At 45.9% G+C, this 26,263-nt stretch overlaps 2 protein-coding genes across 16 annotated transcripts in view; one reads left to right on the top strand and one right to left on the bottom strand.

Moving 5' to 3' along the window:
- The first annotated feature begins 820 nt into the window (after nucleotides 1–820).
- Nucleotides 821–10,185, top strand: LOC128344497 (uncharacterized). Its single transcript, XM_053294705.1, has 5 exons — nucleotides 821–966; nucleotides 3,523–3,628; nucleotides 5,851–5,957; nucleotides 6,492–6,664; nucleotides 8,248–10,185. Exons 1-5 carry the CDS (start codon nucleotides 858–860, stop codon nucleotides 8,524–8,526), a joined length of 774 nt encoding a protein of 257 aa, XP_053150680.1. The 5' UTR covers nucleotides 821–857; the 3' UTR covers nucleotides 8,527–10,185.
- Nucleotides 10,186–11,412: 1,227 nt separating this feature from the next.
- RACGAP1 (Rac GTPase activating protein 1) overlaps nucleotides 11,413–26,263 on the bottom strand; it is a 52,899-nt gene continuing 38,048 nt past the window's right edge. For all 15 annotated transcript variants that reach the window (XM_053294687.1, XM_053294695.1, XM_053294688.1 and 12 more), the window contains 8 exons: nucleotides 21,816–21,980; nucleotides 20,293–20,388; nucleotides 19,873–20,071; nucleotides 15,240–15,345; nucleotides 14,914–15,046; nucleotides 14,620–14,755; nucleotides 13,684–13,792; nucleotides 11,413–12,473 (listed from right to left, as the gene is read on the bottom strand). In XM_053294687.1, coding sequence (XP_053150662.1) covers nucleotides 12,398–12,473; nucleotides 13,684–13,792; nucleotides 14,620–14,755; nucleotides 14,914–15,046; nucleotides 15,240–15,345; nucleotides 19,873–20,071; nucleotides 20,293–20,388; nucleotides 21,816–21,980 — 1,020 coding nt within the window. In that variant the 3' untranslated portion in view covers nucleotides 11,413–12,397. The remainder of the gene's footprint in view (nucleotides 12,474–13,683; nucleotides 13,793–14,619; nucleotides 14,756–14,913; nucleotides 15,047–15,239; nucleotides 15,346–19,872; nucleotides 20,072–20,292; nucleotides 20,389–21,815; nucleotides 21,981–26,263) is intronic.

The following is a 26,263-nucleotide window of genomic DNA, read 5'->3' as shown; positions in this document are numbered from 1 at the left end:
TTGAGGACTTTTGTTGAAAAGTGTTTCACAAATATTCACCGTATTTGTATGTAGTGCACAGATTGGATCTGCTTCGTGAGCGGCAGCGGCAGCGGGCGGGGCTTGGTGACGTCAGATATGGGGCGTGGTTTGGGCCTCTTTTGGCCAAGGACATCACAACCCCTTGAGTTGGCCCACAAGACAGAGAGAGCGGTGGACACAGGCCCCCTCTCTCCCCTAGCTACACCCCTGTTTCCCTCTGTCACTCTTAGTTTGCACTCCTGCCTTAGAAAACTGGGGAGGAGAGAGGATTCTTAAGCTCTAACCTCAGGCTGTTTGCTTGCTGGAAATCACTCCCTTCAAGCAGCCTTTATCCCTGCTTACTTCTTTTCCCTTGGGGGCGGCTGGTAAAAGCAGTGGTGCGCCGGCAAATCCGATTGCATGTATTGGGACCAGTTGCTGAGTACACCTACATGAAGTTAGGCTGTTGGTGGCAAGGCGCAAGGTAATCATATCATACAAAAATCCCATACCTTGTGAATGTGATCCTCAGAGTGCTGTATCTAGCATTGCAGGGGGTATATGTGCTTGTCTGCCATAGAGATACACACACCCGTGCATTGTACGGCGGGTGGGAGTGGGAAAAGAGTGAAACCAACTAACCTTGAACTTTGTGTTATATAACTATAAAGTTCGGGAAACACATTCAAAAGCCATTTCACTCAACCATGTGCTCCACCCCAAGTGGGCGTCGCCTAGCTTCTGATTGGTTAGAAAGTGGAGCCGTCCCTCGGGATTGGTGGGAGTGAGTTCAGAGAATTCGGAGAGGGCTATATTCGGTCTGGTGTCTGTGTTTGGTGTCAGGACGGGCGTTCGCCATGGTGCTGCCGCCACTAGCCCTGCTGGCGTTCTTGGACTTGGCGATTCAGTGGGGTCTCTGGGCAGTGGCTGCCGCGTTGCGGACGGAGAAGTTCTACGATTTGGCGGGTGAGGGGGGATCCAGGGCTGCGGGTGGGAGAACTGGAGCGGGATGGGGTCCCCGGCGGAGCGAGCTGGTGGGCCCAGTTTAGAGCTACATTTGGCGTGGCGTAGGGAGGCAGGCGTCCGTCCAAACCTGCAGCAGGAAGCAGGCTGAAATCCTGTGCTCGTCCTGTGGCAGCTTCAACTTGACTGGCCACCCCTCGGGTTTGCCGCATGTCGTGAATAAGAAGGCCGGATGTCCTAGTCCGCGTGAATGAGCCTCAATAACCGAGTCTCTTCTGGAGTGAGGAAATAATTAAGCAGCACGTTTGCGAGCGTTGCTTTTAAATATAAATAAATAATAAAAAGCGATGAGATAAAGCACGGGTGCATGTCTCTCGACATAATTTCCTTGCTGTCCCCTAACTTTACGTCTGTTAAAACGAAGCCGCTGTTCCAGAGAAAGAAAGTCAGTGACTGAGAAGTTTGGGAAGCCCTGCTGCTGCCACCACTGACGTGCTGAATAGAATCGGTCGAACCCGTTATGAGTTATTTAGTAACCGAGATCTCACTCAATCTGGAAATGTTGTGCAGCTTAGTCAGATTATAAATGGAATGCCGAAAACGTTGAATTCGTGTTGAAACCCACTCTCCCCCTGCTGCCGCCCGAGTGGCGATATCAACATTAGCAAGCCATTGCAGATGGATTAAAAAAATAGTCCTGCCAGCAGAGATGATCATATCCTTTCATCAACCGAGAGAACTTAATCCCTTATGTCTCTGCTGTCTCCTGCTTTTAGAGGGCATATAGGACAACCTCGCAGCAGCGGAGCGAGAGGGAGCAGCAGAAATCTGGGATTGATAGCAAATGCTATGTATGTGAACAGCACAGAAACGCAGGATTTGGCAGAAGGTCCTGTTCACCGCCAGTTTTGACTTTTGCATTAATTTTGATTTTTGCATTTAGAGTTTGGGTGGATGCCGAATTCTAGATCCATCCCTTTTCTTACTCTCTTCTCTTAGGGCCAGAGGCACTCTTACTCCTGGGCCAAAGAGCAGGGCCTCTACAGCCCCTGGGGGCCCCCAAATCCTCTGTTCTCTCCCAGGTGGTGTGGTTGCCTGGCTGAGCATGATGATGCTTAATTTGAAGGGGAGGGGGGCCTCCAAAGGTGCACCTCTGGCCAGATGAACTGCACATTAGAGCTGTTGCACAGAGCCCATCTTCCTATGGTGGCTGCTATACCAGGTGATGAATTGCTTGTGTTCAGTGTCTCAGGCATAGCACTGCAGAACATTCTCTCCCCCTGCCCCATTTGTTTTTATAATGTCATGGAGAAAACCACCCAGTCTTCAGGATGAGCACAGTTCACCAGCTGCTACATGGAGCAGTGTTTAGACAGGACAGCTTTTTGTTTAGGAACTGAGTGTTCTCTTCAGGGGTGCAGCTCCTCCCCCCACCCCAACCTAATAACCCATATCGTCAATCCCCCAAGCTTATTTTTCTCCCCACCAAAACTGTCTTTCCCTGTCAAAAACATTTACATGAGGACTTGCCCCTCAAGTATTCCCTCTGCTCTGTCTGCAGTCCTGCCTCTCTGCACTATCAGGAGCCTGTTGCAGTTCAGGCTTAGCCTCAGATCACAGGACTATAGGGAGGCTAGTTAGGGCTATCCTTAGTTATCAATGGGAGGGGACATAGGTGAAGCCTCTGCTTCACATGCAGAGGTACCCAGGTTCTGTTTCTAACATTTTCAGGTTGGGCTGGGAAAGACTCCTGGAGGCATTCTGACATTGCTGCTTGCCACGCATGAGCTAGATTGATCAGTCGTCTGATTTTAATATAAAGCAGCTTCATATGCTCATGTATTGAGATCCCCTGCACTCATCACTGTTTGTTTGTTCCCCCCCCTTTTCTGGTTCTTTCTTCATTTTTTATTCTTGTAAAGACATAATTCATGAGTCCCCCTGCCCTATGAATGGATGAATGCGAATGGACCAGCTGGTAGCATTCAGATTATAGTATCCCACAAGCAGAGATCATGACAATGTTTGTGAGACACAGAATGAAAATATATAACATAACGCTGTTCTTCCAAGGAGCCCATAGCAGTGTACTACATACTTGTTTCTCCTCACAACCACCCTGTGAAGTAGGTTAGGCTGAGAGAGAAGTGACTGGCCCAGAGTCACCCAGCTAGTATCATGGGTGAATGGGGATTTGAAGTTTGAACTCGTGTCTCCCCGGTCCTAGTCCAGCACTCTACCCACTATACCACGCTGGCTCTCTAATATAGTACATGTTCAGAGATGAAGCAAGATATGCCACGTTACAAGATGAACATTGCTAATATCTGTAATATAGATATTGGGTGCAATGCAACATGAAACAATGATATTCCCTCAGCAATATAGATCTCAATATAAAATGCTGCTGAATGTCTCCCTGACTATACCATAGGCTTGCGGGGAAGTTATAGCTATGTATCTCTTCCTAACGATCCATGATATGCCAAGAAGACATTCAAGAGCCCCCACGTTGACTTTGTGTCTGATGCAGCATGCGCGCGCTCTCTCTCTCTCTAGGAAGTGGGACATTCATCTTGCTGACACACCTGAGCCTCAGATGGGGCAACACACAGTATCCTCGGCAGCAGGTCCAGACAGGGCTGGTGACTATTTGGGGCCTCAGGTGAGTTTCTAGTGAGCTGCCCAATTGTTTCAGAGGGAGGCTGTGCACAGTGTCTCAGTCATAGTACTGCAGAACATTCTTTCCCCCTTCCCCATTTGTCTTGTAATGTTATGGAGAAAACCACCCATTCTGTATGGTGACCACCTTGTCTCAAAGGCATGATGCCACTAAATACCAGTGGCAGGGGAACAATGGCAGGAGAGGGGGCAAGCTCTCATTCCTTGCCTGAGGGCTTCTCAGGATGCTGGACTAGATTGGCCTCCCTTGAGCCTGATCCAACAGGGCTGCTCTTACGGGGTGTGGTACAAGCTCCCAGCCAATTGTGCAGTTACTCCATCTAACCCATCTTCCATAACCTATACATATTGACAACCAAGATAACCTGGGTTGTTGAGGATGGCCCATAACTGTTGTACTGAAACCTGGTGGCTAGCATCCTGGCTAGGGGAAGTTCAAAATAGGATGGGACCATGAATGGCTTCTCTCCATTCAGTGAGATTTAATAGATCCATTTTCTCTCCCAAAGGACTGTGGCTGCAGCTGCTTGGACCCAGTTAGTGGTTGCCTTTTACATGCCAAGATTAGTCACCCATGCCTTGGTTAAATTATTGCAAAGTGCATCAAGTACCCCCATCCTTTCCAGTCAGTAGTAGAAGCAGTACCTTGTTCATGATAGTAAATATGCTGAGTAAATGGAGCAGAATAAGATTCTTGTGCCTAATTTATACAGGTCACAGCATTTTGCTTTTTGGCACAGAATTTTGATTTATTTATTTTAAAGCACAGGATGCATGTAGCCCTGAAGGAGCTTGATGCCCATTGGGGGACAAATCCTGGCTGCCTGCTTGCCAGTTTGAATGTTCATTTTGGGCTGCTAGAACATGTAGCAGGGTTGTTGCCTTTGGTGCTGAATTGGCTTTGTTATCTGCTGGGGATGCATATCCTCTTCCTCCTCCAAAGAGCATGAATTGCTACCGTTGCCCTGTGTTGTCCCTGTTTTTGGTTCTGCTCTGAACTTCTGCACCAGCTGAGGGGAGGCTTGTGGGGACTGGGGACAGAGATTTCTTTGTAGCCCAATCTATGGAACTCCTTGCCCACTCTGGCTCCTTTCATCATGGCGTCTTATTCTAAAAGCCACCCTCTTTCCCCAAACTTTTGAACTGGCATAAATTGTATCTGCTGCTTACCGTCTGATATATACAATGACCAAGAGTCAACAAATGTTAAAATACAAAACTCTTCAAATCAAACCAAAACCACATTTCAGCAGCCAAATCTATATTATTAATTCTTGTAGATGGACCAGGGGGATGCAGCAATCCATGCCCCTGCTGAAGCTGCAACCATTGGTGGGCCCAGAAGGGGAGACTGCCAGCCGGGAGGAGGTGGGAGACAGCGGCAGCAGCAAGAAAAAGTGGCGGCTGTGATGAAATGGAGGGAGGAGGTGGTGGGAGGGAGAAATAATGGCAGCAGTGGTGAATGGCGGCCCCACAAGGGAGCCTGGTGACGGCGGCATACCCTGGCAGAGGAGGCAGGCGGGCAAAAATGGTGGGGAGGGAAGGCACTTCTGGGGGGTAGGGAGGGAAAGCTGCTGGTAGCGGGAGGATGGGGACCTCCGGAATGATGGGGAACGGACTGGGGTGGAAGGGAGGTGGGGAAGTGACAAGGAGAGCAAGTGGTGAATCCCACTTGGGCAGAGACAAACTAGCGACGCAGATGCTATGTGCTGGGTCTGCCAGTATATATATACTTGGGCTGCTGAAATATGGTTTTGGTTTGATTTCCAGGGTTGTTTTGTGTTAACTTGATTTTTCTTCTCGTGATTTTTGCTGCAAACCACTTTGATCACCTTTCTGAAGGTAGAAAGGCAGCATATAAAACAACTACATCTGCAATCTGCACAATTGGGTATAATGGAAAATACTTTTGACCAATCAAGTCACTACCTTTTTTCCTGCCCCATTCCTATACCTTTAAGAGCCACCAGCTACTCAGACATTGAGCAAGTGAAGCTTTTTGTCATTGCTTATAGCCATATCAGGAAATGCTGTGCCTGCTAAATTTCTCTATCTAGCTATTAAAAGCACATGAACAGACCAGAAAAAATGGCAACACTAAAGAATAGCTTTCTACAGCTTATGTTGCTATTAAAGGTTTACGAAGGCTCCTTGTGCTTTTATATAAGCATTGTCGTCAATATTTCAGTTTGCTGTTGCTTCCAGGTTGGGGCTCTTCCTCTTTATACGGATCCTGAAGGAAGGATGTGACAGACGATTCAATGGTGTTAGAGAGAGTCCAGGCACTTTTTTTCTTTACTGGACAATGCAAGGTGAGGATGTAGGACAATCAGTTTGAAAACAAAGATCCCCTCATCACACTGGGATTGACTAAGTGTTAAAACATGTTCCCTTATACATCGTAGGTGTGGCATGCATGGGGCTATATGTACACAATAATTGTACCATCTTTCTTTTAAAACAAAGTAATACGCATATGTAAGTGGATAAGCTCAAAATTGTGCAAGTGCAGACTGGTGAGATCTCAAGAAGCCAAAAGGAACTGAACTTCAGCGATTGATAGGTGGAGCTTTAGTGCCTGCTTATCTCCTTGCCTCACACATGGCTAACAGAAACTGGAAAAAATTATATAAAATAAGCACTAGATTGCAGAGTTTAATTTGTGTAGAAATGGGTTGACACAGCAGGTTTTTAAAAACACACAATATACTCTGAATATACACAAAGCAAGTAGACCTTGTCATGAGACTTTCGCCTTTAAGATGGGAGGGCATAACACTTTTGAGGCAGCAAGGACATTTGTGTGCAGCTGCTCAGCTACAGGCTTAATTCTGTTTATATTGCAGGTGTATGGATATTTGTAACGCTACTCCCCACTCTGTTGCTAAACCTGGAAAAACAGGATAAGGCTCTAGGGTACTGGGACTACTTTGGCTGGAGCACCTGGGCAGTGGGGTTCATTACAGAGGCTATAGCTGACCAGCAGAAATGGCACTTCAGAAGCAACCCTGATAATGCCGTGAGTAATGACCAAGAGGTTCTCTGCTACTTGTAGAGCTGGCACTGAGAAGTCATTGACAAAGGGAGTCTAGCTCCTACTCATGTAACCCAGAGATAAGCCCTATTCACTGCATAACAAATGGCATGGATTTTTCTAATTGATTTTTTTTTTGAAGTATTGTTTAAAGCTCTTTTTAGAGGTGGCAATGTAGCTAATCTAGGGAGCCATAATAAAAAGGCACTCAATGCCTGGTGTGATGCAAATAGTCAAATACCTAATTAAGTCTTAGATTGCAGATACGGGATGCATCTTAGACCATAAGAACCTTGTGGGCAGGGCACTGTCATGAATCTACTCAGTTGGGGTTGAAGCACCTCCTCTTATATGGTGACTGACATCCTGACTAAGCAGCACTGGTAGTTCTGAAAAATTAAACTAACTCCACTCCACTACTGGTTCAGCAATGGGGCATGCTTGCATGTGCACGTGTGTGGAACTCTTCAGAACCACTGGCGCTTATCCCATTGCACCAGTGCTTCATAAGTCAAGTCAACCAATATTTGTCTAAAATTGTCTTGCCTGGGCTTGTCTACGAAGGTGGGTAGACCCCTAAATGGCCGATTTGCTCCCGAAGTAGGGGTTCTCCTTTGAGGGACTGATAAAGAGCATGCTTTAGTTGCAAAGTCTTATCCTCACTCTCTGCACTTGTAGTCTAAACTAAATAAGTGTCCCATTCCTCAACACTGCAATTTGAGGGGTATATTTAAGGCTTGTAGAGTTATACCAGTCTAGTATCTTTAGCCAAAGTATATTGGTGAAACATACAATGCCATCAACAAAACAGACAATTTTTGGGAAAGAAATCAAAAGGGAAACATGTGTTTAGTTTCTCTTCTGCATTTTGATGAATTAGCTTTAAATGCTTTAGAAAGTCGCTAAACTACAAGCTGGCAGACTTTCATCTCAGTATCAAAATGGTCGGGCCTTTCTTATGAAAGCCTCATGATTGACTGGCTAAGGCTTAAAGATAAGGTTCTGCTTCTCAAAGCATAGTTTGGGAAACAGAATTTTGCCTTTAAGTCTTAGGCAATCAAGCATGAGGATTGAGATTTAGCGACAGACCAGCCAATGGGGAAGTTAGTTTTGAAGTTGGTCCACTAGGCCTCAGTGTTGATGATAAAGACAACTGGATATGAAAGGAAGTTACAGCTTATCCAGAAGCTATTTTTCTCCAGTGATCACCTTAGTGATTGGCACTTAGTGTCCATGGGCTTTAACAGGAGATAGGCTATGTACTATTTTTGAAAATACACCCCCACAAGCTTATCTTCTGTGTTGGTTCCTGAGATTTCTAATTCAGCATACCCTCATGTCAAGCTTGGGGTCACTTAGTTTTTATGTAACAATTTGTTACATAACGCTTAATGTATGTATTCAGATTGTGTCCAAAAAGGTCACAATATACATCAAAACAACAAGGAACTAATAGATAGGTTTCTCAGTTAAGCTGTTACTAACATTCATTCAACTAGCTAATTTCCTTTAACAATATTTAGGAGCAGCTATAATTATTTCATGAGCCTTCTGCTTTGTTTCTTCAGGGGAAGTTTGTGCAGAGTGGTCTATGGGCTTATAGTCGCCACCCCAACTACTTGGGTGAGATCTTGCTGTGGACAGGACTGTTTTTGTCAGCCACATCGGTGTTACATGGGTGGCAGTACATCAGTGTTGTCTCACCATTGCTGGTGTGGTTCTTGCTAAATTACATCAGTGGGATTCCACTCCTGGAGAAAGCAGCCATGAAGAGATGGGGGAAGGAAGCTGCTTTCCACACCTACTTGCAGAAGACTCCCATACTGTGGCCTATTAGCTTGAGGTAGTAGCAGAGAAGTGCTGCCTTCATCCTCTCTGGGACAGCCTCAAAGGGAATCTGGACACGACAGCTGCATCGGAGGGACCACTTTGAATTGACATTACACACTGCTATGGTCAGTCTTTAGCAAGCTGTTAGCATGCAGTGGCTTATCATGTGGCTGCTATAAGTCTGGCTGCCACTCCTGCCCTCCCCCCCATCCCATTCATGTGGTAAAAATCTATACAGCCATCCAGTGTATACACATGGCTTGGCATGTGGAGACAGCCACCAAAGGGTCCAGTTTGAAGTCACTTGCTTCTTGGGGTGGCCACTTTATATGATCCAGTCCTCAACTAGTGTTTCATCATGCTGAGTGGGCAGTCAGTCATCACTACATCAGTAGGATTTCCCTCACTGCCCTAGAACAGAAACGTGGTATAATACTAATCTGAGATTAGATGGTTGTGCTGGTCTTTTAGCTTCAATTACATAAAGTAGCTGGAAGGCTTTGCTCTCTTCCTGGTAAGTGGGTGCCCCTTGCCTAGCTTCCTGAGGCGTTAATCCCAGTAATCCAGTACACTGAGAAAGGAGGAAATCATAGCCACTAGATTCACCTTTTGTAGAAGAGAGCATGAATATAACCTGCTGAAGCAGGGTTAGAAACAGATAACATGCCAGTGCTGGCAGAACTATTCTGCCTGGCTCCAACTTAATATAAAAGTCACCACTCTTTTTGTATTTGTATGTAAAGCCAAGCTTGTAAATCCTCCAGCTTTGATAAAGCTATAATTTTAGTAATTAGTTACTGTACCAGCCATGAACACAGGTTTAGGCATTACATTACCCTGTGCTCCTTGAAATCTTTTTACTAGCAGGCATGGCATTCCAGAACTTGTTACTACTCACCCAACTAATAAATTAGATCAAGCTAGGCTTTTAGTGCAAATTCCTCACAAAGAGTAGTACAATTAAAGTTTAAAAGAAGGAATCCCACTTGTGAGGAAAAAATGTGTTATGTGCTACTTTTACACATCAAACATCTACTAAGACATGCGGTTGTCTTCCTTAGCTCCTAGTTTTGGCCCTGCATAAAGCTTGCCCCTAAATCTACAATAATAAAATATTTGTTCTTACTATGCACAAGGTGGTGCTACAAATCAATTATCAACTTGCTAAAAAAGAGCCTATTCTAGTCCAGCACCATCTCCAACTACAGCCAGATATCCCTGTGAAGTTCACAGACAGACATGAGGGAGATAAGCAGCCTGTGTGCTCTTAGCATATGATAAACCAGGGGCGGGGGGAATTGATAAGCCATCATACATTTACTTTAATACAAACAAACACAAAACTAGTTGCCATCTCCATATTTTGTGGCAGTGATGTTTGTGTAGCAAACTTCTTTTCACGCCATTGTTCCAGAAGTTCTAGTTTAGGAGACACTGGAATTCACTCTCTCCACCCTATTCATACACAGAGCATCCCAGCTTTTCAACTGAGCCTTTCTTCATAAGAGGCTTTAAAACCTGTGATGATTTGTTGCTTTTTTTGTATCTTCTGTTATACTACAGTATCTTTTTTGTAAAGCTGTATCAACTAGAACTGCATTTTAAGTGTGGTTTGTATTATAAAATGGTGTAATGACATTATGATACTTCGGATTAAAAATCAACATTTTCTAACACTCCCCCGCCCCTATCACAGCATACTTAATTGATCTTGAAGCAACAGCAGAAGCCACTGGAAACTTTCTTTTCTACTGGTAGTTTGTAGGGCCTCATTAGCATATAAATTATATATGCTATCCCACCCTTCTGTCTACATCATTTTGCACTTCTTTCTTTTAACTTCATCTATCCAGCTTCAAGGGTTGTTTTGGTGTTCTCTAGTCCAATTTCAAGTCTTTATAAACTTGAATGCCTTAGTGTTCATCTCCAATTAAAACAAAAATTATGAACTAACAGTATAAACGAAGCCCCAAAACAGAACCTTGGAGAGCTCTACTATTTGAGCCCCTGGTAATGGTAATGAGCCCTTGGTAATGAGCCCCTGGTGGCGCAGTGGTAAAACTGCCGCCCTGTAACCAGAAGGTTACAAGTTTGATCCTGACCAGGGGCTCAAGGTTAACTCAGCCTTCCATCCTTTCGAGGTCGGTAAAATGAGTACCCAGAATGTTGGGGGCAATATGCTAAATCATTGTAAACCGCTTAGAGAGCTTCGGCTATAGAGCGGTATATAAATGTAAGTGCTATTGCTATTGCTATTGCTAAGTGCTATTTACTTCCCTCAGTTATGAAAATGTCCATTTATTTCTGCTTGTCACTTGATTAAGAATGAAGTGTTTGGAATGTTTCATTTTCACTAGCATCAAAAGCGGTATATAAATGAAGCTAATGAATACTTTTGTCCAGTGGAACCAGAAATGAAGAACACCTAACCCACACAGTAAAAATGGGAAATATAGCGTATATGAGCCCTGGTCTGACATCTGTTTTGTCATTCCAGAAAAATGAAAGCAACACACATTCTTTGGATGTCTCCCTCCCCCCAGCCCCTCGCCATTTATAGCTGTCCTAGGAAGGTAATTGAAAACCACACATTTCACCTTTCTGTTTTCAGTTTTTCCTTTCACACTTCTTGGACTGAGTATTTTGGAACTTCTGTAAGTTCTCCTTTCCATGTATTCCCATCTTCCACAGCTATAAACACATACACACCACTTGGGTGTCACTGGCATCCTCCATTAAATGGTGCAAGAGGAACTACTAAAGAAAAACAGGAAAAGCAAAGTTCTTAATCTTATGTGTTGACAGCCCAGCAGCATTAAAATGATTTTGGACAAGGTCACATATTAAACTTGAAAATTGCCCAAACCCTTTGGAAAAGTTATTCAATACATCACAAAGCAAGGTAACTTTAAGATAAAATTTACTTTTCTGTCAAGTCACACCACAGATACTCTTGCAAAATCAACAGAGCTGTTTTTATAGATATTGGTAAGATGGAACTCTTTATGGGAGGAACCAGGGCAAGATGAGTCAAGCCCATTGCATCTCAAATAAAGCACATTCAATTTCTGTCCACTGAAGGCCCCATGAAAACCCCCACCATGAAAAGATGACTTTATAGGTGGTGTAAATACAAGGGTAAGATGAGATTGCTATGGCGACGACATTTAAGATCTCCTCTAATACTAAACACATTTTTAGCAGCAGTCTATAGTTAAAATAAACCAAGCTAAATTCCTGTATATTGGGGTTGAAAATGGTATAAGATAGTCAATTCAGTATATTTACTGTGTTCTCCTGTGGTCCGTAAGGGGGAACCTCAGTTGTACAGCAATATCTGTGAACACTATGCAACACTGAGTTTCAATTTCTCACATGACTGTTCCAAGTGTACTCACTTTAAAAAAAAAGTCATCAGTTTCACTAAAATAGACTAACCAAAGGAGTGCAAGTGTAGTTTCAATACACACGGTTTTTCTGTACAATGGAATAGTACTTGTTCCCCCAAGGATTATAGCTGTTCTTTGGAATGTGGAGGATTACTGCTGGTGAAAAATGAATCCTGTCCTTTCCAACCACAACCCACAAATGAAACAATAATGGGGTGCTTTCAACAAATGGAACCAGCTACAGAAAACATTTCCAGAACTTCTTGCAGTTTCTGTATGAACCTGCTGAGTGGGTTCTGCCAGTTACACCCCCATAATAAATGTGATTATAGCACTAGATAGATACTTTACATTACACAAAACAATTCAAATAAGTAAAAATGGAAGCATATAGTTCTTCATAGACAAGGCTGCTGGGATAACTGAAAAAGCAACTTGGGGTTTTATTGTAGTTGTTCATAGTCAGACTGCAAAAAGATGTTCAGAACTTAACCATGTTTCACTTCAGCATTGGAGAGGCAAAAAAGTTGCCCTGGCGTCCAAGACTGGTTACAGACTTGCTTTTGCTTGCAAATCTAAGGGAGAAAAACAGAAAGACTCAACATGAGGTAATCTCCACAGATGTCCCCTAGCATTTACCTAGCTTCCTCCCTCTTGGGACAGTCTGGCACATTTGTCATTAATCTGTCTAATCTCACCCATATTTTCACTTTTGATAGGCATCCCACCTGCTCTACCATTCAAAGGCTCATGCACTGTTCAGGCTGGAAAGGTTCATTGGTAATTTCACAATATTAAGTACAGAAAGCAGACTCAACCCAAGACATTAAGGATAGTGTGAAGAGGTTTGGCACTTGGAGGACAGGTCTATCAATGACTACTAGTCTGGTGGCTATAGGCTACCTCCAGCCTCAGAGGCAAGATGCCTCTAAATACTAGTTGCAGGGGAGCAACAGCAGGAGAGGGGGCATGCACATAGCTCTTGCCTGTGAGCTTCCCAGAGGCATCTGATGGGCCACTGTGTGAAACGGGATGCTAGACTAGATAGGCCTGGGGCCTGATCAAGCAGAGCTGTCACTTTACACACATTCCACTAACCCCTCTCAACCAGTGCAAGCAACACTCCTAGATGTACAACAGTCTCCATGCACACTTACACTGAGGCTAGCTATGTTGGTGAGGTTGAAATACAGAGGATGTGCATAACCGACTTGCAACTCTGGTGCTTCACCTTTTCCAAGCTATAGCAAAATTGACCAGATGTACAGGAGAGCGCAGATGCACCAGGATCATATCCAGAGCCTATATCAGCTCACATCTAAGCTAGCCGCATTTAACAAGACTGATCTGCAGGAATCTTCTCTCCCCACAACAGAACACACTACAGTTATGCTGAAAGCAAAGTGAGCTCTTCCAGAGCCACCCACTATCTATCCCACTTCTTCTTTGGACCCGGGCTACTCACTTATCAGCGACAGAAGAGCAATAGTGGAAGAAAGGATATGCTTTCATCTCCTGCTGGTGGGCCACTGTAGCAAACAGGTCTTGGCCTGATCCAGCAGGGCTCTTATGTTTCCCCTGATCTACCTTAGCTGTGTCATTGTGAATATGATGGCCATCTCGTCTCAGAACCATACTCAAACCTCCATCAAAACATAGCTTAAACAAGTCCTCCCAGAGACGAAAGTTTGGGCGGTATATAAATGTGATGAATGAATGGGACACTGAATGGAGGAAACAAAATAATATGTTTTACTAGGTCAGAGAAGCAGCTGCTCAACTTACTTGGGTGTGGTCTTACTGAATGTAGACCTGACCTTCTGTGACAGTGAACTGCTTGAAGGTGTCTTTGCCAGTTGCTGCTCTGGAGTGGTGAGTGGTCCCAACATGCTCACTTCGCAACAACACAACAAAGGCATGACATTGCAGTTAGCATTCAACTGTGTCAAGTAGTCCCAACATGAGACACACAGATATACAGTTTCTTAAGAAGCAAGTAATGCTCTGTTTAATGTCATACACAACAAGCATAAAGAATACAATGAAGGGGCGTCTCTCATGAGCTAAGATCATGAAGCAGAGGAGTCACCTTCCTCTGGATTGAAAAGAATGAGGTGTGGGCACACATCTCCTACTGTTCAGGCTTACTATCACTAAAAAAGTGGTCCCAATTTTTAACCAAAGAATTTCAGATCCTACAAACATGAAAGCCCGTTTATTCACATCCAAACAGTATAGTAAGATCTAAGAGAGTGAGGTTGGAGCTGGATATGATTAAGTTAAGGCTACTGCTGGAAATAGCAAGCCCACGTCAAATTCCCCTCTTCTCCCCTCTTCTCTCTATGTAGTAATATGTAGTAATGGAAATGCTACACACATCATCCATTTGTAATGGGAATGTATCACATCCTGTATTTGCCCAGCCTCACTCCATGTCATTGGTTGCCACTGGTCAGGATGATGATGTGCATTCCTACTACTGCATGTTACAGGGGAGAGGAGAGTTAACCCCCTTGCTTTATGGCATATTTTGTCCTAATCTGTGGCTTTTTTGCTCCTAGAATACACATTTGGAATGGTTCAATCTTAATTTTTCCACACAAAAATAGATGGCCAAGTGAAGAAAAGGGTTGCTAAGTAGCAGTAAGGAATTAGTGTGCAAGCTAAGCTGTTTGTTGAAAGGGCTGAGTTTCAGTTAGCACAGCGGTTAAGTCTGAGTACCTTTAGCGTCTGGTGTGCAGGGAGTGGAGTAGGCATTGGCATTTTCAATGATATGTACTGGCTCAACATTTTCCTGTTCCACCATCATGAACTGGCTCCAATATTCCACTGGCAGGCAGATCAGCCTCTCTACAACCTACAGAAGCACAGTGACATGAAACCAAGTCCTCTTACACAATGGCACAGACTTAGAATTATCAAACACCAAGCAATGCAGATACAAATGTATTTTGTGTTATCACATATTTGAGTGTGCCCCAAATTCTACCTCAGTAATTCACAGTGCTGACCTACCTTGGGCTGTCTCTTTGTGTCTTGGAGTAGTGTCATAGGATCAGGATCTGGCACAGCATGACCGACAATTGTGGGCCCAAAGACTTTGGACAGGTTAGTAATGTCCATTTTAGTGTCTGGACTTTGAGCGACTCTAGACAAGACAAAGACATTTGAGTCTGTGTGTACTTAATAAGAAATACTTCAGAACAGACTAGCAAGTCTGCCATCATTTTGATTAACAGGTTTAACTTATGCTCCAAACACATAAAAGAGCTTGGAGAAATAGAATTATGCAACTTCCTGTATACTTCCCTTTCTAAAACATTCAGCTCAACTAAACTCACCTTTGGAGGTGTATCATGAGGAAAGCTAGAGTGTCCCTGTTAGCCTGGGGAAGCTCCCCGACTGCTTGATAGATTGCTGCCACACTGTTGTCTTCATCTATGATTTCTTTAAATAAGACATACAATAATAATTTATTATTATTATTAATTCGATTTCTATCCCCCACTTCCAAAAATGGCCTCAGGGCAGTTTATTTTATTTATTTATTTATTTTTACATTTCTATACCGCCTTTCGTTAAAAGAAAACCCCAAGGCGGTTTACAAAAATTAAAACATACAATAAAAGCAATAAAAACACCAAGCAATAAAAACACCAAGCTAAAAACATATCAAACAAGCATAAAAAACAAGACAAAAGATAAAAACACACAGAAGCAGCAGTAAAAACGATTATGTAAAAGCCTGGGTAAAAAGCCAAGTCTTTAAAAGCTTTCTAAAAGCCGTGATGGAGTCTGAGGAACGAATGGCCACTGGGAGAGCATTCCAGAGTCTAGGAGCAGCAACAGAGAAGGCCCTGTCCCGAGTACACGACAGCCGGGCCTCCCTCATTGTCGGCACCTGGAGCAGGGCCCCCTCAGATGTCCTCGTCAAGCGGGCAGCAAGCCTTGGGAGCAGGCGGTCCCTCAAATACCCTGGGCCCAAACCATTTAGGGCTTTAAAGGTCAAAACCAGCACCTTGAATTGGACCCGGAAACGAACCGGCAGCCAGTGCAGCTCTTTCAAAATGGGGGTGATATGTTCCCAACGGGCAGCTCCGGATAAAACCCTCGCTGCCGCGTTTTGCACTAGCTGCAGTTTATGGATATTCTTCAAGGGCAGCCCCACGTAGAGCGCGTTACAGTAATCCAGCCGCGACGTGACTAAGGCGTGGGTAACCGTGGCCAGATCTGCTTTCTCGAGAAAGGGACGCAGTTGGCGCACTAGCCGAAGCCGTGCAAAGGCACCCCTGGCCACCGCCTCCACCTGAGCTTCCAAAAGCAGAGCTGGGTCCAGTAGTACCCCCAAGCTGCGTACTTGCTCCTTCAAGGGGAGTGCAACCCCATCCAGAACCGGTAAAATCTCCTCATCCCGATTGGCTCTCCTACTGACCAACAGTACCTCCATCTTATCCAGATTCAATTTCAGTTTATTAGCCCACATCCAGCCCATCACGGCCTCCAGCCCCCGATTCAGGACATCCACCGCCTCCCTAGGATCAGATGACAAGGAGAGATAGAGCTGAGTGTCATCCACATATTGCTGACAACTCAGTCCAAGTCCCCGGATGACCTCTCCCAGCGGCTTCATGTAGATGTTAAACAGCATGGGGGACAAGACCGAACCCTGCGGGACCCCACAGGCCAACGGCCACGGGGCCGAGCAGTAGTCCCCCAGCACCACCTTCTGGACCCTCCCCTCAAGAAAGGACCGGAACCACTACAACGCAGTGCCTCCGATTCCCATACTCGAGAGGCGGCCCAGAAGGATACCATGGTCGATGGTATCGAACGCCGCCGAGAGGTCCAGCAGAACCAACAGGGACGCACTCCCCCTGTCTAGTTCCCGGCGTAGGTCATCCACTAGAGCGACCAAGGCAGTCTCAGTCCCATACCTGGGGCGGAAGCCAGATTGAAAATGGTCCAGATAATCCGTATCATCCAAGACCCTCTGCAGCTGGGACGCCACCACACGCTCTATCACCTTGCCCAAAAAGGGAAGGTTAGACACAGGTCTATAGTTATCCAGGTTGGAGGGATCAAGGGAGGGCTTTTTAATGGTCTTACCACCGCCTCCTTAAGGCACGATGGCATCCTGCCCTCCCTTAATGAAGCATTAACGATCACCTCCAGCCATCTGCCTGTCCCCTCCCTGGCAGCTTTTATTAGCCATGAAGGGCAAGGGTCAAGTGTGCACGAAGTCGCCCGCACACTGCCCAGGATCTTGTCCACATCCTCAGGCCGCACCAACAGAGAAACAACAAACAAATAAGATGGAACCCTGTCCCCAAAGGGCTCACAATCGAAAAAGAAACATGATGTTTATATGACTGTTTTCAACATATCAACAAGAATTCATTGAGAGGAATACCAATACACCAAATATATGATGAATATTTATTAGGGATGTGCACAGAACCGGGGACTTCTGGTTCCAAGGTGGCAGGGGGATATCTTTAAGGACAGGGGAAGGATGCTCTTACCCCTTCTGCCACATTTCCCCCGCCAGCACTGCCTTTTAAAATGGTCTGGCAGGGCGGCAGCCTACCTCCTTGCTGCCCTGGTGCCTCCTTGGACGGGAAGTGACTGGAAGTGGCTGGTGTGCATGCACATGTCACAACATGCACGCAGACGTCACACTCACTCGTGCGGATGTTGCAACATGCGCACGTGAACCAGGCACTTCCGGTCACTTCCAGTCTGAGGAGGCACCAGGGTGGAAAGGAGGTTTGCTGCCACCCCGTCAGACTGTTTTAAAAGGCAGCGCTGGTGGGGGAAATGCGGCGGGAAGAATAAGAGCATCCTGCCCTGTCAAATATATCCCTCTCCCACCTTCAAACTGGCAGAACCGCTGGACATCTGAGCCAGTTTGGAAGTCCATAAAGGGCCTCTGAACCAGTTCTGTGCACATCCCTAATATTTATATACTGTTTTTCAACACAAGTTCCCAAGGGGGTTTACATAGATATAAACAAACACAAAATGGCTCCCTGTCCCCAAAGGGCTCACAATCTAAAAAAGAAACATAAGATAGACGCCCGTGACATCGACTGGAGGAATAATGTGCTGGGGATGGATAGGGCCAATTGCTCTCCCCCTGCTAAATACAGAGAATCACTACTTTTAAGAAGGGGCCTATTTGCTCAGTTGGCAGAGGAGGTAGGGTAGGACTTGCCCCATGAATTAGTCTATGTGTAAGGGGCACAGTACTCAAAACTGAAGTCTGTAACAGAAATTACAAATGCTTAAAATTTTAGGATGATAGGTCAAAGGAATCTCTACTTTCAATATGACAAAGAGGAAAGTGAATCTAAAATTAACAACTGAAGGATTTCTCCAACATATATCAAGATCTATACAAATCAGATACATGGAACAAAGCAAGTTGACAAGTGTAAACAGTACTCAGCACGGAGCATGGGAGCAATTGCTAGGGGAGTCCAGCAACTCCATGACACACACAGCTAGCACTCAGGTGTCCTCCCAGTTAGTGCTTACTGACTATTTGGAGCTACTAAAGCAATCTACCATTTGTGTGTGCTTGCTGCATTAGTGGGGTTCCTGCTGTAAGTTTATTTAATCTGTTTGCACTAGGTCAGGATAAACACTCTGTCAAAAACTAACAATAAGCATATAGTTACGTTATTCAAAGCCTAGTTTATTCCCCAATACTAAGTTATCAATATTAAGGAGTAGGGGTGTGCACGGAACCGCACAGCTGCGGTCCGGCACCGTGGAGGGGGTTCCTTTAAGGGCGGGGAGGGTTTACTTACCCCTCCTGCCGCTTTGCCCCCTCCAGCTCTCGTAATTACTGTAGAAATTGGGGCGGCAGGATACCTCCCTGCCGCCCAATCAATGTAAAACACTCCGACAAGCCTTCTGCGCAGCACGCGAGCTTCACAGCTCCCAGAGGCCCGGCCTCGGCCCCTGCCGGTGGGTAGACTGGGCCTCTGGCGGCCGGAGGCCCAGTCTACCCACCGGGACGAGGCCGGGTAGACCGGGCCTCCGATCACGGGTAGACCGGGCCTCCGGTGGTTGGAGGCCCGGTCTACCTGGCCTCGTCCCGGCGGGTAGACCAGCCCTCCGGAGGCCCGGTCTACCCGCCAGCAGGGGCTGAGGCCGGGTAGACCGGGCCTCCGGGAGCCGTGAAGCTCATGTGCGTGCGCAGAAGGCTTGTCGGAGTGTTTTACATTGATTGAACAGCAAGAAGGGGCGGCAGGGAGGTATCCTGCCGCCCCAATTTCTACAGTAATTATGAGAGCTGGAGGGAGCAAAGCGGCGGGAGGGGTAAGTAAACCCTCCCCGCCCTTAAAGGAACCCCCTCCACCCGGACCAGACCGGCCAGGTCCAAACCGGTCCAGACGGTCTGGAGGCCTTTACAATGGCCTCTGGACCGGTCCGGACCCATCCATATTAAGGAGTCCATATTTTTGTCTGCCTCTGCTACAAAAGCAGAAGCTCAAGTAGTTCTTTTCCTTGTTGCAGAGAAGACCACACGATCAAGGCCTGAGAATCAATGCTTCATATCCTTATAAGAACATACAAACAGGCCTGTGGAATCAGGCCCAAGGCCTATCTACTCCAGTATCCTGTTTCACATAGTGGCCCACCAGATGCCTCTGGGGAGCCCACAAGCAGAAGCTAAGGCAGGCCCTCCCTTGCTGTTGCTCCCCTGAAACTGGTATTTAGAGGCATTCTGCCTCTGAGGCTGGAAGTGGCCTATATCCACCAGACTAGTAGCCATTGATAGACCTGTCCTCCATGAATTTCTCTAAGCCAAGACATCCAAGCTAGTGGCCATCACCACATCCCGTCTCAGAGAATTCCATAGATATCCACTTATCCAATGGAATATTCCACTTATCCAGTGGAGGAAATCCAAGGTTTAAACATGAGGCACCCTAGTCACTGGAAACAATTTTGCATTATCCTTACCTGCTGCCTCCATAAATGTCTTATTGAGACGAAAGGTAAGAAGGGGCTCTTTAAGATTGCGGAGGAAGTCTTTAAGGAGGCCACATATGGCATGGATATCTTCCACCTTGCTAAGCAAGGGTACAGTTTTCCCTCGAAGGAACTTCTCCTTCAATTCTTTCACTGTGCGGTCACAACCAGAGATTCGGTAGAGGCCTGTCTATTGAAAAGACAATCCTTAGAGCATGATACTAAGAAGTCAGTCCTGCAGATGCCATAAAACTCACTTCCCAGTACTTAGGGCTGTATCCATAATAACTGCACAAGCAGCTTTGATACAAGCTGTGTATATGGCTGATAACTCTTAGAACTTCTAGTACCTACATTTTGTTTATTCACAGTTCCATACACAAGTTACACAACTTTCAAGTTTATTCTTACCTCATGTAGTCCCCGCTGCTCAATTTCATTCACACAGTGAACTACAATGGAGGGGATCATTGGAGGAGTCAGAGACACAAAATCCATAAGGGCACCCTGAAAAGAGGAGTACAGTGATTTTCCATGTACACCAGATTTCATACAAGGCTCATAAAAGACTCCTTTAGGAAACAAGACACCAATTTCAGGTCTTCCCATGGAGAGTTCAACAATACCTACTGAGTATGATGATGATAGACACTACATAATTGCACTCTAGGCAAATAGGGAGCAAAGAATTGCTTTTAACTGAACTTTACAGCTAAGTACCACATTCTAAAGCTAGAGTGTAAGATTCTAGTACTGAACTCTATTATGGACCATATACCCAATAAGAAAGAAACATTTACCACTCAGTGAATCATGTGTAATGCACTATGAATACTTGAAGAAACTGCACATGTTCTCTGGCCAGTGTAAGGGATGTGTACGCTAACAGTATTAGCAGAATAATGTGGGCTATAGCCTGTCTTGCAGAGATAGGCATCACTTACTCCTAATTACTCCCATCTTTTAAATTGTATTATCCGAAGACAATATCCTAAGACCTTTCTGAAAAACCCTAGACATGAACAATAAATAGTAAGATCTAGCTGAGCAAATGTTACTTCCTGGGTCCCTCAGCAAAATGTCAGGCATTGTTACTTCCTGTCCCCCCCACCCCGCTGATATTTCACTTTATGTCTGGCCCGAAACAAACACATATGCCTAAGGGAAAGGCAATTAGAAAACCTTACGTTTCTACATGTTCTAAATATACCAACTAGCTGCGGAGCCAGCCGAACAGCAGCCTGGGTCCAGCCCCACTCAGCAACCCCCTCCAGTTACGCCCCGTGCGCGTGATGTCATGAGCATGGGGGTGTGGCTCAGGTTCCAAAAGAACCCAGAGCGAACTTCCCCCTCCTGCCTGGGCTGCCGAGCGAACTCTGTTTGTCATTTCAGGCAGCGCTGGCTGCCTGATAGGACATTTCCCCTTTTCTCTCCCTCCAGACAAACAGAGTTCGCTCGGGCTCTTGGCAGCCAGGGCATGGGAAGGGAGAGTTCGCACTGGACTCCTCTGGAGTCCGAGACACACACCCCTGTGGGCTTCGGCAGCCCCTTTCATTGGAGGCCCGGATTCTTTGAACCCGTCCGCACAATGGTGGCTATGCCTCTGATACCAACAGAAAGCTTAATGCACACATAGCTTTTCTTTAGACAAGTGGCTATAGCACATCTTAAAATTCCAGGGTAAGGAAAAAATTATGAAGAGTTACTGGAAAGGTTCAATAAACAGATGTGTCACTTCAACAGCAGCCCTTGCAGAGCAGAAGAGGTCTCCTCAGAATTTTGCTGTTGCTTTTGGCACCCTTGAACCTCAAAGGCATTTCCACAGCTGTGGCATGCATACTATATTTCATCCACTTAAGCTTCATTTCTTTCATTCTTGATATAAGAAGAAGTATGCAGTTGCTATTGAAGGCAGCTTATGTACTACAGCATACCTCTCCAATTCTGACAGGAGTCCCTGTTAAAGTAGGGATGCAGGGCAGGGGGCAGCGGTCCCGGCATTCTGGGTGAGTCACTACTCGACAGTCTCTGCACTTCAGAGATAGTTTCCCAAACTTTATTCGTTTGCCACATGGAACACAAGATTCTGGTTTGATAACCTGCGGAGAGAGACCACATGTATAAGGAATGGCAGGTTTCCTACCTGTAAACTGTAGTTCCTCAAGTGGTCTTCTGTGCATCACACTTGGGTTATGTGCCTGCGCAGAGACCAGATTCCGGAACTATACATAGCCTCACCATAAAAAGGAAAAAAGAGCAGGAAATATAGTTCCCTATGTAGGACCATACCCCACTCTACCTCAGTCAAGGAGACAGTCGCAAACAAAGATGAGAGAGAGAGAGAGAGAGAGAGAGAGAGAGAGAGAGAGAGACAGACTGCTGCGGGGAGGTAGGGCAGGAAGTGTGAATGCACAGAAGACCATGCAAAGAACTACAGTTACAGGGAGGAAACCTGCCCTCCTCCTTTGTGGTCTCTGTGCATCACACTTGGGATCATAGCAAGCTAAGCTTACCTGGATGGAGGAGGCAGCCTATTGACAGACTGACTGGAGAACCGATGCCCCAAATGCTGCCTGCAACCAGGACTGGACATCTAAGGCATAGCGGTAAACCAAGGTGGATGGGTTCGCCCAGGTCACCACCCTGCAGACGCCCAGAGGGATTCCATTCCAGAATGCAGTGATGGATGCCATAGCTCATGTGGAGTGCGCCTGGACAGGGCAAGGCACCTGTTTCTTCGCCAGCTGGTAGGCCAACATGATGGCTTCCAAAACCCAAGCTGAGAGTCATTGAGTTGAGATGGGCAGACCCATGGATGGACCAGCATAACTAACCAACAGCCTAGTAGGCTTCCAAAAGGTCTTAGTCCTATCCACATAAAATGCCAAAAGCCCTACAAACATCCAGAGAGTGGTACACCCTTTCCCTTTCCAAGACTGGGTTAGGAAAGAAGACCGGCAGGCTTAGCTCTTGGGCCATGTGGAACTCCGACATCACTTTCGGCAGTAATGTAAGGTCAGGCTGCATTACAACCCTGTCCCTGTGGAATATTAAGTAGGGGGAGTCACACTGAAGGGCCTTCAGCTCACTGACTCTCACTGCCACTAGAAACACTGTTTTTCAGCAACCACAGCTTCAGAGGGCATGTGGCTAGTGGTTCAAACAAAAGTGCCATTCGCTGAGAGATGACTAACTGTAAATCCCAAGAGGGCTACAAATGAGGGGCTGCTGGAAACAAATTAAGCAAACCCTTTAAAAACTTCTTAATGGTAGGGTTGGAGAACAGACCCGAACAACTGTGGTATGCAGCTATGGCTGCTAAGTGCACCTTGATTGAGGCATGAGCTTGCTCGGACTCCAAGTGCCAGAAGGTATTCCAGGATGGTGTGCACTGGTGTCAGTTCTGGAGAGTGACCCTTCAGAGTGTGGGTGCAGATCCCCACCCCATTTAGCAGCGTAACACTTACGAGTAGATGGTTTTCTTGCCGCCTCCAGTACTTTCTGTATGGGATCACTGAACAGTGTCTGCCTTATATCTTCCAGACTTTCAGGTGCAATAACTCCAGATCCAGGTGCAATCTGGGGCCATGGTCCAGCGTCAAGAGTCGAGGACTCTGAGATAAGTGCAGATAAGAGTGATTGGCCAGATCCAAGAGGGCAGTGAACCATGGTTGTCTCAGCCACCATGAGGTCACCAAGGTTGCTCACACCATCCCTCTCTATCTATTTTATAACCTTTGGGATTAATGGAATCGGTGGGAACGCATAGAGCAATCCCTGACCCCAATGGAGCTCTAGCATTGCCTAGAGACCGTGGGTCTGAGCCCACTCTGCTGCAGTAGCGCCTGCACTTCTGCTGTCCAGAAACCATGCTTGCAGGCGGCGCAAGTGGAAACGAGCCAGTAGAATGACTGCTGTGGCAATAAGTTCCAGAAGCCTTTGTACAGAACGTGCTCTGTGACACCTGTGCTGACAGAACATCTGCACTGCCTCCGAGACTGTTTACTCTGTGTGCGGCCAGGTAAGCCCTTCCGGTCTTGGAGTTCCAAGAGGGTTCCCAGGAACTCTAACGAATGGGTGGGCGTGAGTGCAGACTTTGTGAAATTTACTTCTAATCCTAGGGAATTCATCAACCAAAGAGTGAGCCGAACATGCTGTAGGAGGCGGCTATGACCAACCAGTCGTCGATGTATGGAAAGACTGTCACTCCCTGCAGCTGAAGATGCATCGCTACTACCAACATGCATTTTGTAAAAATGTGAGGAGCCGACGCTAGTCCAAAAGGGAGGGCCTTGTATTGGTAAGTATGGTTGCCCACTTGGAATCGGAGACACTTGTGATGATGGGGGGCAATACGTGTCCTCACAGTTTCTCAACCGCTGGTCCCCAGACTGGTGCCGGTCCGCGACAAGTTGAGTGCCGGTCCATGCCTCCTCCCGCCACCGGCAGCTTCTTCTCCCCATCCCCCAGCAGCACTGACAGCAGGTCACGCCGTCGCTCTTGTATCAGCCGCCACCACCAGGGAGTGGGTAGAAGGCTCACAGCCCCACCCCCAGTTATTCCCTCAGCAGCGGAGGACCCTGGCAGAGGAGGCAGGTGGGTGGGCAAAAATGGTGGGGAGGCAGCCCAGCGGGAAGAGAAAACACTGCTGGGGGCGGGGAGGGAAAGCTAGTGGGGACCTCTAGAATGACATGGAATGGACTGGGGCGGGAGGGGGGAAGCGGTGGGGAATGGACTGGGGCTCCCCTTTTACATCTCTTCTGTGCATTTTTATAATAGAAATAGTATTATTTTATCCCTATTACTTTTAGTAGTTTTAGTTTTAACGTATATGTAATCACTTTTAACTATTTTAACTCTTTTTAAATGCAATCAGTTTTAATTTTAGCCTTTTAATGATATGTATGATCATATACTCAATCACCTTGATCCCCCTGTACTTTCTAACATATAACTTTTAATTCATATACATTATTAGTCCTTTCAGTACCCCAATTTTATATGTAATTTTATGCTGGTCTCTGACCATGATAAGGGTTGATTGATTGACTGATTGGGGCAGAAGGGAGGGCGGGAAGTGGCGAGGGGAGAAAGCATTTTATTTAAAGAACAATGTATTTTATTGTTAGGTATTTTGTACAGATTTTATTGTATTTATTTATTAGATTTTTAAATTCACTTTATTTTATTTTAATTTAATTTAATCTTGGCCTGCCAGAACTTCAAAAGTTAAATTTTGATTAAATGCATTTTAATTAATTTCACTTTGATTAATTGATTGATATTAAGTGTTATTTTAATAATCAGCAATGTAGTGGTCCTTGAAACTCTGCACGAAGAATTTAGCAGTCCTTGACTCCAAAAATGTTGAGAAACATTTAGACCGATACGAACCAAACATTCTTTGGCAAGAGGCACAAAATAGTGGTGATTGTTACCATCCGAAATCACTTGTACCAGATGAAGGAGTTGACATCCCATAAGTCTAGGATTAGCCTTAAACCCAAATCCCCCCTATACCTTTTTTGCCGAAGGGCCTGGCTTTTTGCGTCTGTTGGCCAAAAAGGGCCTCCTCATCAAAGGGCAGGTCCTCAGTGTGAGACTGTGCTTCCTGTGAGAGCAACGCTGCGCAGAGCCAAGTGTGCCTCTTAAGCGAGACTGCAACAGCCATGGCCCGGGACCCACAATGCACAATGGTGTGCCGAATGCAGTTGCTGTTTCACCACTCTGGAACCCTCCTGGAGAACAGTAGCTGCTTCCCTCTGATCTTGTTTGAGTTGGCTGAGAAAAGGAGCTAGTTTCTCTAAGATAAAATGCCCAGTAGGCCTGCTGATACCTAGCCCAGTAGGTAATATGCAGTAAGAGGCTTGGAGTAGATACGCCTACCCACTGTGTCCAACTTCTTTCCTTCCTTGTCCCATGGTGCAGACAGAATACACTGCTTTAACCTTGATTGGGCTGACTCCACCACAACTGAATTTCGTACTGGATATTTAGTTAGGTATTGAGAGTCCAGCTGTTGCACTCTGTACATGCTTTCCAAATTTTTAGAGGTTGGAGGGAAAGATGCCGGTTTTTCCCATGCTGTCTTGACAATCTGGGTGATTGTTGGGACCAATGGAAGTGCTACTGCAAACCAGTTTTGTGGCTGAATTAATTCAAAGATGGGATCTTCCAATGAAGAAGATTGATTTGAAATATCCAGACCTAGCAAGGTAGCCATCCGAAGAAGCTGTCCTGTATAGCCCTTGAACTTGTCCAAAGAACTCTCTCCAGGTTGTTCATTCATATCATTCTCTGCCTCACTCTCCACCACCTCCTTGTCCAGGGTGTCTGGTGCTTCCAGTGGTGGAACCATGACTTCCCCCAGCAACTTGTTGAC

This window comes from Hemicordylus capensis, chromosome 2 (genome assembly GCF_027244095.1).
Source record: "Hemicordylus capensis ecotype Gifberg chromosome 2, rHemCap1.1.pri, whole genome shotgun sequence".
Lineage (NCBI taxonomy): Eukaryota > Metazoa > Chordata > Lepidosauria > Squamata > Cordylidae > Hemicordylus > Hemicordylus capensis.
This window is presented reverse-complemented; position numbering and strand designations above follow the sequence as displayed.

Coding starts and splice junctions, on each gene's coding strand:
- LOC128344497 (XM_053294705.1), top strand. CDS start 858: ATGGTGCTGCCGCCACTAGCCCTGCTGGCGTTCTTGGACTTGGCGATT. Junction 967..3,522: donor GAAGTTCTACGATTTGGCGG/GTGAGGGGGGAT, acceptor CTCTCTCTCTAG/GAAGTGGGACATTCATCTTG. Junction 5,958..6,491: donor TCTTTACTGGACAATGCAAG/GTGAGGATGTAG, acceptor TTTATATTGCAG/GTGTATGGATATTTGTAACG.